Source organism: Nicotiana sylvestris, chromosome 6 (assembly GCF_000393655.2).
Source record: "Nicotiana sylvestris chromosome 6, ASM39365v2, whole genome shotgun sequence".
In the NCBI taxonomy this organism is placed as follows: Eukaryota; Viridiplantae; Streptophyta; class Magnoliopsida; order Solanales; family Solanaceae; genus Nicotiana; species Nicotiana sylvestris.
Genome location: NC_091062.1, coordinates 8,156,413 through 8,169,760, shown reverse-complemented (window position 1 = coordinate 8,169,760; position 13,348 = coordinate 8,156,413). Strand labels below are relative to the sequence as shown.

Sequence of the window (13,348 nt, the reverse complement as noted above, 5' to 3'; positions counted from 1 at the left end):
GAGGAATTTCCGTTGGTGGTGGTGGAAAATAAGCTTTTTCATCACCGCTTCCGAGCGAAGCAGCATCTTGCGCAAGTTCCGCTAGCATTTCTTCATAAGCTTAGTCTATCTCCGGTTGTGATTCTGCAAGTCCAAAATTTCTTCTTTCCGAACGGATCCAATCTCTGAAGAGTACTGATTTTTCCAAGCTCTCCCTCATAGACGCTCTATGATCACCTATTTGAAGTCTCGCTTGACTGAAAGCGCTCTCCGATGCCACTGTTGAAGCTTGAACACTTAAAATATCTCGAGTCATCCTTGAAAGAACTGGATAGTGTTTTTGTTTGTCCTTCCACCATTCCAAAACATCGAAGGAGCCGTCGGGATTCTCTGATTCAAGTCCCTGCGACAAATAAACTTGAAGTTCATTAGTTGTGAACTATCACCAATATTATCACCTTGAGAACCCCTGAACTCCGTCCAAGAACTAAAGACTTTTACGCCCGCAGTTCTTTTAGATGATTGCGAACTAGACGAAGTAGGATTTGGAACATTTGGTCTAGCATGATCTAAGGTAAGTTGATAAGCATTATAAATTGTTTGAGCATTTATTTTAACTGAGGCTTTTGCATCTCCAAGTGTAGTAAATTCTTCAGCTGAAGTAATAAAGCGTTATAAATTTTTGAGTACCAAAAGTGAGGACCTCCTAATTTCATTGTAGGATTTAACACTGCAACAACACCAAAAATAGGGGGATAGGGAAAAAATATTTGTTAAACTTAGCTTTCATAGAATTAATAGCTTGTTGATAAATTATCCCACCCTCTGAAAATTGAGTAAATAAATCTGCAAGTGCTGCAATATAAACTAAGCAGTTAGAAATAGTAGGATAATATCATTCAGATAATTCATTTGTAGCAACATGAAATTGTTCTAAAAAGTCTACAAGCATTTTAACATTAGTCCAATCTTGATTTGTAAGATGTTCATCATCATCATCATCATCATCACTTATACAAGCATTATACGTTGCGCTTATTGGGTTTCTATATTCGTATGCAACAGCTAAACTTTCATACATGTAATTCCATCTAGTCGGACAAGGTTTAGGAACTTTTCTTTCTCTAAAGCCAAATTCATCACATTTTTTAAAATAGTCTCTAAGTCTACTTCTACGGTTTGAATAAAAAAGCCAATTGAGTGCCATTTTAACCTTTTCAATTTCTACACTTAAAACTTTCATACTATCACCGACGATTAAATAGTAAATATAACAAATACATCTAACATGAAAAATATTACTAAATGCAGGATTTAGTGTAGTTGTAAGCAAGCCTATAGCATTAGTGTTACTAGAAGCATTATCCATTGAAACCGACATTATTTTATCTCTAATGCAAAAATATCTACAAATATCTGCAACTTTGTTAGCAATAAACTTACCTGTGTGGCGTGAATTAATTATTCTATAAGCAATAATGCGCTTTTGCATTATCCAGTCCTCATCTATCCAATGACTTGTAACAGTTAGATAATCACAGTCATTACCACTTCTACCAATATCAGTAGTAATAGCAATGCGACAATCCATATGAGTAAATAAATAGCGCAAATATTGTTCTTATTCTTGTTTATATTTATAAATATCGCTCTTTACAGTTGCGTGAGGTCATCCTTTATAAGTAGGATTAAAAACTCTTCTAATATAATGCACAAAATGAGGGTTAGAAGGAAAACTATAGGGTAAACACATAACAGTAACCATTTTTGCCAATTCTTCACGATCTTTATTTGGATTATAATATAAAATGCCACCAGTAACAGTGTTAATTCCCGGTTGAACTAGATTTGACCATGTACTAGGGTTAACCGTAGTATCTACACTCGTCCCCTCTTGCGCAACTTTCATTTGTAAATATCTAGCTTTATCTCTAGGGTATTTCTTTATGTGTCTAGTCAAAGTACCCGTACCGCTATGGTCTCCAGTATATTTATGAGCCATCAAAGACCCACAAATTTTACACTTAGCCTTATTTTGTTCTCTTAGTTGAGTAAAAAAGTGCCAAACAAGAGATGTTTCGGGCCGTTTAGAAGGTTGTCTATTAAAAATAGGGGTTACTACATGAGGGTCAGGCGGGGCATCAGTTGGGTTATTAACAGGACTAGTAGGTGTATCATCTAAATCCGGTTGCATTTCATCTAAATCATCATTTTCCTCATCATTTTCAAAGATAGTTTGATTAGGATAAAGAGCATTCATAACTTCTTCATTTAATTGTTGACCTGGTGCAACAGCATGGCAAAATTGACTATCGAAAAATTGAAAGCAAGGGTTATCACTATCAAGAATAACAGGTGGAAGAGGACGGGTAACAGGTCTGGGTCGGGGAGCCGAGGGAAGAGTAGTAGCTTGGCGACTACATTCACCAATTTTAGATTTTCCCTTACCCTTACCACCAAATATTTTTTTCAAAGAAAAGTCCATATTAACTATAATTATACTAACTAAAACAAACAAAACTATAATATTAAAACTTAAGAGTTGGAACGAGTTTACCGAATTGACGAACAACTTCTTGAAAATTGAATATCGTTGAAGACTTGAATACTTCAATTCACCAACTTCACAATTTTTCACGAAATTGCAATAATAAAGTAAGCAATTATAGAAGAAAATTAGAGAGAGGTTGATGAATTTGTGAGTAAAAATGAAAGCATGAGGGGGTATTTATAGTTGAGAATAGGAAAAAAAATATAATTATAAAAAGTTTGGGTTAAAACAAAGTTTGGGGGCCAAATGGCTATTTTTGAAAGTGTCAAACGGCTAAAAATACAGGCCAACGACTACATTTTAAAATTCTGACCGTTGGCCTAAGCCCGCGAGCCCGGAACCGACAGGCGTCGGTCCCGGGCTCGCGGGCTTTTTGGTGAGGACCGGCCCACTGTGGGCCTTTTGGACCGCTAGAGACCGGCCCGTTTGAACCGGTCCGTTTGACCTGTTTGCATGCGGTCCCGGACTGGGCCCGACCCACAATACACCCTTAGCCTGTAGGCTACCTCTCCAAGTCCCGATCTCTATGTATTCACAATTTGAAAATCTCCACCATATGTTGATTCCTATCTTCTACTTAATTGTTCAATATCTAATAAGTATCTCACTTTTATCCAATAATAGGCTCTGATTCTCAGATTTTAATAGCCTAACAGTTTGAATAGAAGAATGAAAAGAAACTAAACGCCAAAGTGGAACAAGCAATAGCACCTTGGATAATCATTTTCTTCTCCCTCATTATTGTCAGAGACGGGTCCAAAATTTAAAATTTATGAGTTCAATCTTTAAAGTTTTTAGAATTAAACTCATTGTATTTGTAAATTTATGGGTGCAACATATGGGTGCAGACCTACTATTTGTGACAATTTTAGTGAACTTTTACAAATAAATTTATATTTCACATTAAAAAATTGGGTTTAGATAAACTCGACTTATCGCTACCCTACGTCCATCACTGTTTATTGTAGAGCTAAAATGAGCATATATTAGTGTTCCTTTTCTAATTACTTTAACGTTAAACAAGGCCATTCACACAATTCAACATTGTTTCACGCTACTATCTAGGGTCCTGTTCGGCGATAAAATTTAGGAGTTTTTTTTCAAATTTTATTTTTAAATATCTGTTTGTTTATATATTTTAATTATTTTTGAAAGATTTTGAAAATAAAATCTTCAAATCCCAAAAACTGCTCTAGAATAGTTTTTGAAGTCTTTGAAGTTTTCTACTTACAAAACTTTAAATTCTTTTCAAGTAAAATGTATGTCCAAACACAATTTCATCTTTCAAAATCATTTTTTATCTTATTTTTAAAAACTCATTTTTTTCAAGTTTTAACCAAATCTATGTCTAAACGCTAGCTAGATTTTGTCTTCATTTAAGGATTTTGCGCTAATTGCAGACTTGAAATAAATAAATAAAAGTATATTTTTAAATAACACTACCTTCTCCGACCATTATGACCAGGATGAGGTATATTGTGAGGTTGCTCAAATTTTCTCGTTGGCTGTAATTTTCTGAAGTTTAATAAGAATAAGAATAATTATTATTATTATAATTATAATAATTTTCCATATTTATGCTTAGTCTATTACGAGCGACTCCAATTAGAAGCATTTAATTGACATTACCTAAGGCCATCTCCAACCCTTACCTCCATTTTCTCCTCCAAAAAAGAATATTTCATTTTATATTCTTCTCTCTCTTCAATATTATATTATTATCTTTATTTAAATTTTATTCTCTTATTTCTATTCAAGAAATCTATCTTTTTTTCTTTTTTATATAGTCATCACATATAATTTAATATAAAATTATTTTATACCATAAATTTTTAAATAATATAATTTGTAAGCAAATATTATACATGATATATTTTCATTTAATGTATTTTTAATTTTCACTTTTCAATTTTAGCAGCATCTAATATTTTATATTCGCACCTTTCAATTTTAACAACATCTAATATTTTATATTTGCACCATTCATTTTATTAGATGATTATATATTCTTTGTACAATTATAACTTATAATAAAATTAACTTATAATTTTACATAAAAATAATAAATGCACGAAAATTAATTTATCAAAATTATACGTCAAAGTTAAAATGTAAAATTAATATTATAAAGATATTACATAAATACAGTTAGGTATATATAAAGAGATAAATTAAAAGAGTTAAATAATAAAAATATAATAAAATATACATGAATAGTAATGGAAGAGATGAATAGTGTCACTATTTGGAGGAACATTATTAATCCTCTATTTCGGAGGTAAAAATAAAGGAAAGTTGGAGCTTCGTTATGACAAAAGTTGCCCGTAATACGGAGAAACAGGGGAGGGTTAGCCTAACCTAATTGTGCTATGAGCAATCAAAGTTGAATAATTTTATAGTGGAAAAAGAAAAGTCAAAGTTGGATTTTTTAAAATTTATGTTTCGTCTAACTTCGATGCACGTGCAATATCTCCAGCTCACGTGACATAGCCAATTTGCTTCTTCTTCTTCTTCTTCAAAACAAACCAAAAGAAAGAAAAAAAGAAAATACCATAACAATGGACCCTCCACACGAAAAGAGCTGGAGCATCCATACCCGAAAAGAAATCACAACTAAATACGAAATCTTCAACCGAATCGGCGCCGGCGCATATTCCGACGTCTACAAAGCTCGCCGGAGATCCGACTCCGTTATCGTCGCCCTCAAAGAAATCCACGATTACCAATCAGCTTGTCGAGAAATCGAAGCCTTACAAATCCTTCAGCACTGTCCAAACGTTGTCGTTTTATACGAGTATTTTTGGAGAGAAGATGAAGATGCTGTACTCGTATTGGAATATTTGCCTACGGATTTGAGCTCTCTTATAAAAGAAGCGAAGAATTGGGAAAATGGATTGGGCCTTGGGGAGATTAAAAAGTGGATGGTCCAGATCTTATGTGGAGTTGATGCCTGTCATAGGAATTCGATTGTACATAGAGATTTGAAGCCTGAAAATTTGTTGATTTCTGATAATGGAGTCCTCAAGTTAGCTGATTTTGGCCAGGTTCTCAGTTTTTCTGCTTTTTTCGAGATATCAAAATTTTCGATTTCGATTCGATATTTCTGATTCATTTGAGCTTACAAAATAGTCTTTCACCACATATACAGAACTCGTCAAGTTGTGAACTTTAATATGTGTTCCTCGTCAAATTTTCATCGTTTATTAGTTATTACTAGTAGAATTTTGATTGCAATTCATAAGAGAATTACAGCTTAGCAACAGGTGCAGTCGGCTGGGCGATTAGAACTCATTTAAAGACCACTTTATACCTATGTTGCTCGGAGTCTCCGAAAATATCGTCCAAAAGTAGTGCATTTTTGAAGGATCCGACATAGTGCAGTAGCATTTTGGAGAGTTCACGCAACATTGCTTTTTGCAAGGATCTTATACTAGAACTCTAGAAGATATTATCCTCTGAGGTATCCATTCACTAAGCTCCCTGTTCGAGTTAGTAGCTCTATACGAAGGCAAATCCCAGGATATAGAGTGAGTGAGTTTAGAATGAGTGTACAACAACAACAACAATAAACCCAGTGTAATAGATGTACGTAGACATTATCCCTACCTTGTGGAGGTAGAGAGGATGTTTCCGACTAATGAGTGTGATTTTATTATATATTTATTTATACATTTTGATATTTTTTTTAAATATTGCGGAATTCATGCAGACTTAGCGCAAGATAGGATATAATGAAAGAAAATAATCTGTAGAAGTGATACCTATTAGTTGGGTATATGTTTTAGTCATATTAGTACGTTTTTTTATTTCTTATGCTTTCTAGGAGTCTTTTAGCCATGTCAGAGATTTATATGTTAGTAGAAATATAGAGAACTTATTGGTATAACTTTGGCTTGAGATGAGTTTAAATGGAGAAACATGGTCATTGAGAATTCATATAGCAGAACTCAGCTTGTTTGGACTGCTCGTAGTAGTTGTTGCTGTTTGCATGTGTATAGGTCGAGGCAAAAGAAATAGTTAATTGAACCCACAGTAGTCGCGTTAGATCCCCTCTGTTCTATATACATAACCTTTGTTAAGCACAGAGTCTTCTTCAGGATATCCATAGTGCTTTTGTTCGTGTGATGGAACATCCTTGGATACCTGAACTCTATTCAAGTCTACTTCTGATTAATGTTCTTTTCCTTCTCAATACATGACTTTGCCTCTTCTTGTTCCACACAGGCTAGGATACTACTGGCCCCCGGGTTTGTAGCTGCTAATGACAATCAACAGCCATACGTACAGAGCAATCCCGATCAGGCAACTGTGGCTGGTCCATCACATTTCAAGCACATATCAGATGTGTCTTCTGAAGGAGGTCTATTTATTGAAGAGCCAGGGTCTGTTGTTCAACCTGAACGCCTTGGAGAGTCGGATGAGCTGAGATCCAGGTTCTTGGATGACATTGATAAAGATAGTAATATTCAAGATGGAGACACTTCCTGTCTAGCTACAGGCACCATGAGTAATGTTGAGGAAGATCTCTTACCAGGCACATATTCCTACGATGTTGAAGATGATGAACATGATTGTTTTCCTCCCCTTACCTCCTGCGTCGGAACTCGTTGGTATAAGGCACCTGAGCTACTTTACGGATCCACAAATTATGGACCAGAGATTGATTTGTGGTCACTAGGTTGTATTTTTGCGGAGGTTTTGCGTCTGGAACCACTTTTTCCTGGAAATTCAGACATTGATCAACTCGGCAGAATATTTAGCGTTCTTGGAAACTTATCTGAAGAAGTTTGGCCTGGTTGCGCAAATCTTCCTGATTACAAAATAATTTCATTTGGTAAAGTGGATAATCCAATTGGCTTAGAAGCATGTCTATCCAACAGGTCAACTGACGAAATTCTGCTCGTAAAAAAGTTGCTATGTTTTGACCCGGCTGGTAGAGCTACGGCAATGGAATTACTACATGACAAGTATCTGAATGAAGATCCTTTGCCTGTCCCATCGTCTGAACTGAGGATTCCCTCCAAACATAGTGGCGCAGATGAAGATTCACCTGATGAATTAGGTGATTATAGGGATTTTAACTCTGACTCAGACTTTGATGATTTTGGCCCAGTGAAAGTATCAACCACTGATTATGGTTTCTCAATTAAGTTTACTTGAGCACCCGGGTGTATAATTTTGTTCTTAATTTACTTCCATTTTCCCCCAAAATTTTGTGACTGAGCTATCCTCACATTGGTAGAAGTAATTCCTCTCAGAGTGATAGAGATTCTCAGTTTGCCATGTGATATTCAAGTATCATCTTTGCTGCAAACTTTGTAATGTTGCAGCACTTCATATATTTTGTTGTAGGGGATTCTCAAAGTTTTGTAAGTTGTAACAATTGTGGCTTCCTCTGTTGGAATAGCAATTAAGAAACTGAGCCATATACGTAAGCGGCAAGTCTATATTATTTGTATTGTTTTTTGTACTGAAGGAGACTTCTTGTATTGTGCTACAATCTACTTAAATGAAGAATTGGATCCCATCTGTTTCATCCCAGGTATATAGTTATTAATTTTTTTTATTTTTTTTTGGTTCCCCATCCGGTGTCTGGTACCTGCATTGGGGCCCGACTAAATCCGGATTCGTGTCGGGAAGTCCCATATTAGGGGTAAAATGCTTCCTAACAAAGGTGACTCCATACCCAGGGCTCGAACCCGAGACCTCTGCTAAGTATATAGTTATTAAGTAGTCCTCAATGTTGTCAGTACCTCAAGATTTTGCTCTCATTTTGCCCAGGACTATTTTATTTTTCAATTGCCAATTAACCCTTCAAAATTTGAGAAGTGGAAGTGATCTTGTTTCAACCAAAAACACTTTCTCTTCCTTTAGTCATTGTGACATATGTTATCAGAAACTTTTGGTGGAACTGGAACAAAGCTGGTGATTTACAATAACTCGAGATAACTTATTTAGTGGGCGTTTGGACACAAGAACTGTGAAATTCCAGAAAACAGTGAATTTTTTTTTTTAAATAAAAATGGTATTTGAAAATTATAGTTGTGTTTGGACATGAATACAAGATGAAGCTGTTTTTAAATTTTTGTGAGTGATTTGAAGTGAAAATTTTGACAAATAGCTTTTTGGAGTTTTTCAAATTTTCAAAAATTTCTATGGCCAAACACTGATTCCGAAAAGTAAATTTTTATAATGGCCAAACGGGCACTTATTCCATGGTTACATTCTAATTTCCCATTTTCGGTTTGTGTCTCTTTCTTCCAATTTCTTTGGTAGGTAAAACAATTTTTCATCTCAAAAGACATACGAACCCAATTCTGAAAAAGAGAAAAGCTTAAAATAATCCTTTATGTTTGAGATTACACTAAAAATGATCCCAAATGTATTAGACGATATATATTTTTTTAGTTTAATCATTTGGTATTGAAAATTTACTATACCGATTTATTTTGTTTATCCATTCTTAAGACTCAAACCGAAATATCTGATTAACATCTGATTAAGTATGGTAGAATTTTATCCATCACACCGTACTCTTCGGAAAATTACTAACCGTCCTCCAAATCTAGGTACATAGTTCCAATCTCATTATCCTCATTTTGTCTTTCCTCCTTTTACTTTTTATGCCGATTATTAAAAAAAATTAAAAGGAGGAAAAAAAAAACACCCTCTTTGCTGTCATTTGAATCTCTAATCTCTAGTTAATAACTGTCAAGATTTATAGTCTAGTGATACCAGTAAAAGTTTCTCGCACGATATGTACGTGGTCAATTTCCACTACTCCCTCTAGTCCACGATAATTAACTAATTTGTTTTGGACACATCTATTAAGAAAATACTAAATTTTAGACGAAAATAGTTAGTTTGACTAAACTAGCCTTCATTATATGTTGCACCATAGTTATAGTAGCACTTATTTCTCTTCTCAAATGTGAGGAGTAAATGACTTTTTAAGGATACATACATAAGAGTTTTTTGAAAAACAAATTGAATTTTTTTCTTGATTATATAAATGGACAGTTATTTTGGACCAAAATAAAAAAAGTAAATTGGTCAATTATTGTGGACCGGAGGGAGTATCTTTTTGAGCTCATTTTCTTACCACCAAAGTAATAGAGAAAAAATAGAGAAATTTTCATAAAGCACTATCTTTTAGTAGTAATTAGCCATCTATAGATACCATTTACTATATTACGGATTATAGATACCTTTTTTGTGGTTATAAGATGTATTTGATGTACTTAAGCTATTGTATTCATGAATACAATAGCAAAAATAGGCGTGAATAAGGGAAGTCCAGCTAATCAGTTGTTGTATTCGAGTGTATTCGACTGTATTCATGGAGTGAAACATGGGATTACATCTGGACAAATTATTTTATTTGACTGTATTCACGGCGTGAAACATGGGATTACATCTGGACAGATTATTGTATTTGACTGTATTCACGACGTGAAATAAGGGATTACATTATTTTTAAAATGGAAAGTGAATCAATTAACATAGTAGACACCTAATATAACTCAACAAACTCAATTATAACACACAAATTTTGTATTTTCAGTTATAAATAAGATTCTCAACCGAAAATACCCAAAAAACATAGCAATCTTCAGAGAAATTATATAATACATAAATTATATTAATTAAAAAAACATATGAATACATTCCTGGCATATAGCGAGACAGTGAATACAGTGAAATACCTAAAATACAACGGGATATATTGAAATACAATGAGAGAAAAAAACCAGTAAATACAATGAAATACATGGAATACAACGAGATACATTGAATTACAATGAAAAAAAGACAACGAATACAATGAAATACATGAAGATACATAAGTTGAAAATACATTAAAATATATTAACAGAAAATCAAGTTGCTCAGCCCCAAAATCCGTCGTCTTTGTTCAAGAACAAACCCTAATTTTCAGCTACTCCTATTGCAGCAGATGCAAGAATAACGTCAGAAGCAGCAGCAACAACAGGAAGCCACGACTCGTTTCCCTTCTAACAGCAACAAGAAGCCATGGTCGCCGTCAACAGAAATTATGCCTTTGTTAAAGGAAGAGCCGGAGAAAAACGATTTGAAGGATGGGCACACGAAAGTTATGACAGAAAATTCTTGGAACTTGAAAAATCTTTGAGTAAAATGGTCTATGCCTTCCATGTGATATAAGCGTCTCTAATTTGATTCACACAAGATCCTCAAAAGACCGGCACATGAAAGTTGAAGGCTGTGGTCGGAGAATCCGGATGCCGACGGCATGTGCTGCTAGAATCTTCCAATTAACACGAGAACTAGACCATAAATCCGACGGTGAGACTAATTTATCAACGCCGAGCATGAGATCTGAAGTTGGTATCCGAAGTAGGCCATGGGATCTGATTCGTTAAAACAAGAGAAATTTCATGGAGAAAGACTGGAGTTGAGAGAGAGTGTGTGTGGAGAAAAATCTGAAAGAATGAGAGAGAAAAATAATACAAGCGTATTTTATGGCTTAGGGATAGGAGGTGACCATAAATAGATATTTGGCTATAAAAATCAAAATATAGCTATGAAATATAATTTTTTCAAAGGGTATTTATTTAAAATAAATAAGGTATCAATCTTTGATATAAGAATTAAAAATTCCGAAAAAATATCCTTAGTTAATCTGGCCCGTCTATCCCAATTCCCAAGTGCTTTAATCTTCAAGATTCATTGGATCACTGAACTCTTGCGCAAAAAAAAAAAAAAAGGTATAGAAGTGACACCAAATAGCCAATTTAAAATGTTGTTATTTAGAAATTAGTCAATACATTCTAAATTTTAATTTTTCAATTTAATTTTTTGGAACGCATCCTGAATTATTTTGAACTTAAAATTTTTAATTTTTTTATTTTATAAAATAAGTATTAATTAATTCCTAAATAACTGCCATAAGAATTGTGCACTTCCCCAAGAAAAGTCAACATCTTCGTGGACCTTTAGGGGTCGTTTGGTAGGATGCATTAGATAAAACAATGCATGTATTAGCTTTGTGTATTAATAATACATTGTTTGGTAGACATTTTGAACCTATGCATTAGTTATGCAAGTATTAGTTATACATCCTATTTGGTATTATCCTATGCATAACTAATGCATAGAAAATAATGGTATTAGCAATGCAATGAGTTTTAATGCATGTGTTAGCTTAGTTAAAGACAAAATTGTCCTTCAACATTTATGTTTGATTACAATATGCTAGTTATTATATTGATGGAAGTTTAAAATAATCCAAATAGTGAGAAATAAAATTATAGCTCTAGTAAATAAATAAATACTTAGCATATTTCTTTTTTTATAAATAAATATTTAATTTTATTTTACATATAGGTAGACAAATTAAATAATTTTTTTAAAACTTTTTGCAATAAAAATATTTCTCAACATATGTTTCATTTAGAAAGTTGTGATGGATTGGTTTTGAGGGCTTTGTAAACAAACAATTCTTTTAGAAATTGCACAATGCTTTAATATATCAAACCAAACAATGAATAAGAAATATGTCAGCATAACTAATACCAGCATAACTAATGCAAGCATAACTAATACCAATATTACTAATACACCATATTCAGCATTATTCTTATGCACCCTACCAAACGACCCCTTAGAGCCAAAACCTATTACTACTACTATTTGTATTTTAGTACCTTATTTTATTTTCTTCAAATTAAACATAGCAGAGAGATTCCCTCTATATTAAAAATAAAAAATAAAAAATAATCACGTGCTCTCGAGCCTGCCTAATTTCCCGCTCTTCTCTTCCCAAGCAATGGTGGCGCCTTAATGCCATGCCACATGGCGTCTTACCATTGGTCTCTTGACAATTATATGACTGGTGATGTTGACTTATATAATCCTACTCTCTTTCATCTCAAGAAAAATACAGCATTTTATAGGTTTTCGCAGTTGAAGATTCAACGCACTAGTTTTTATTTAAAAAACTTTATACTATATTCATAGTCTACAAAAAGAAAAAAGAAAGAAAAATATTACTACTTCCATTCTATCTAGAGGTGTCAAACGGGCCGGGTTGAGCCGGCCCGGCCCATACTGGTTGAAACCCGGACCAGCCCGACCCGGTACTTAGGGGGGGCGAATGGGCTGGATTACTGGGGTTAGGGGGTTGATCCGTTCACTTTAATTCATCCGGTTAATCGGATCGGTCAAACCCCGTCAACCAAAATTCCTGTAAAACCGGTTAACCGGCCCGGCCCGCATCGGTTTAAAGGCTAGATTCCATTTTTTTTCCAAGGTTTTAGAGTCTAAGGCAATGCAAAACCTTTGAATTTACTCTTTTTTCGTTAATTTACTTGTTGTTAAATGTAAACCTTTCAATTTGTAAGTTTGAATTTTGAAATAAATGTAGCACTTGCAATTTATAAGTGCATTTTTTTTTTCATCTTCATTGTATTCTTTATATTTTTACTTTATATTAATATAAATTCTAATAGTTATACAAAATACAAAAAAATAAAAAAAACACTAACCCGCCCCGACCCCTTGGACCCGTAACCCTTAAGGTTTATTTTTTACCCGGATAAACCCGAACTCGTTAAGCCCGGTAACCCCTAACCCGTAACCGGCTCGATTCGAAACCCGGATGGTTTCAACTTTTCCCTACCCAGCCCGGCCCGGCCCACCCGTTAGATACCCTTAATTCTATCTAAAAAAAAATAACTATTTGTTTGATAGAGCACAAAGTTAAGGGAAAAAAAGGAGAAAGAATCCTGCAACATATCAAAAGTATTTTACAACTTTTATCGTCTCAAAGTTGTCATA

At 34.0% G+C, this 13,348-nt stretch overlaps 1 protein-coding gene across 1 annotated transcript; it reads left to right on the top strand.

Moving 5' to 3' along the window:
• Positions 1–5,063: 5,063 nt before the first annotated feature.
• On the top strand, positions 5,064–8,066 carry LOC104248916 (cyclin-dependent kinase F-1). The gene is made up of 2 exons (XM_009805271.2): positions 5,064–5,574; positions 6,755–8,066. The coding sequence occupies exons 1-2, from the start codon at positions 5,089–5,091 to the stop codon at positions 7,688–7,690; spliced, it is 1,422 nt and encodes a 473-aa protein (XP_009803573.1). The 5' UTR covers positions 5,064–5,088; the 3' UTR covers positions 7,691–8,066.
• The last annotated feature ends 5,282 nt before the right edge of the window (positions 8,067–13,348 follow it).

Excerpts from the sequence above, each read along its gene's own strand:
- LOC104248916 (XM_009805271.2), top strand. The coding sequence starts at position 5,089 with ATGGACCCTCCACACGAAAAGAGCTGGAGCATCCATACCCGAAAAGAA. Across the intron at positions 5,575-6,754 it reads AGTTAGCTGATTTTGGCCAG|GCTAGGATACTACTGGCCCC; the intron begins GTTCTCAGTTTT and ends TGTTCCACACAG.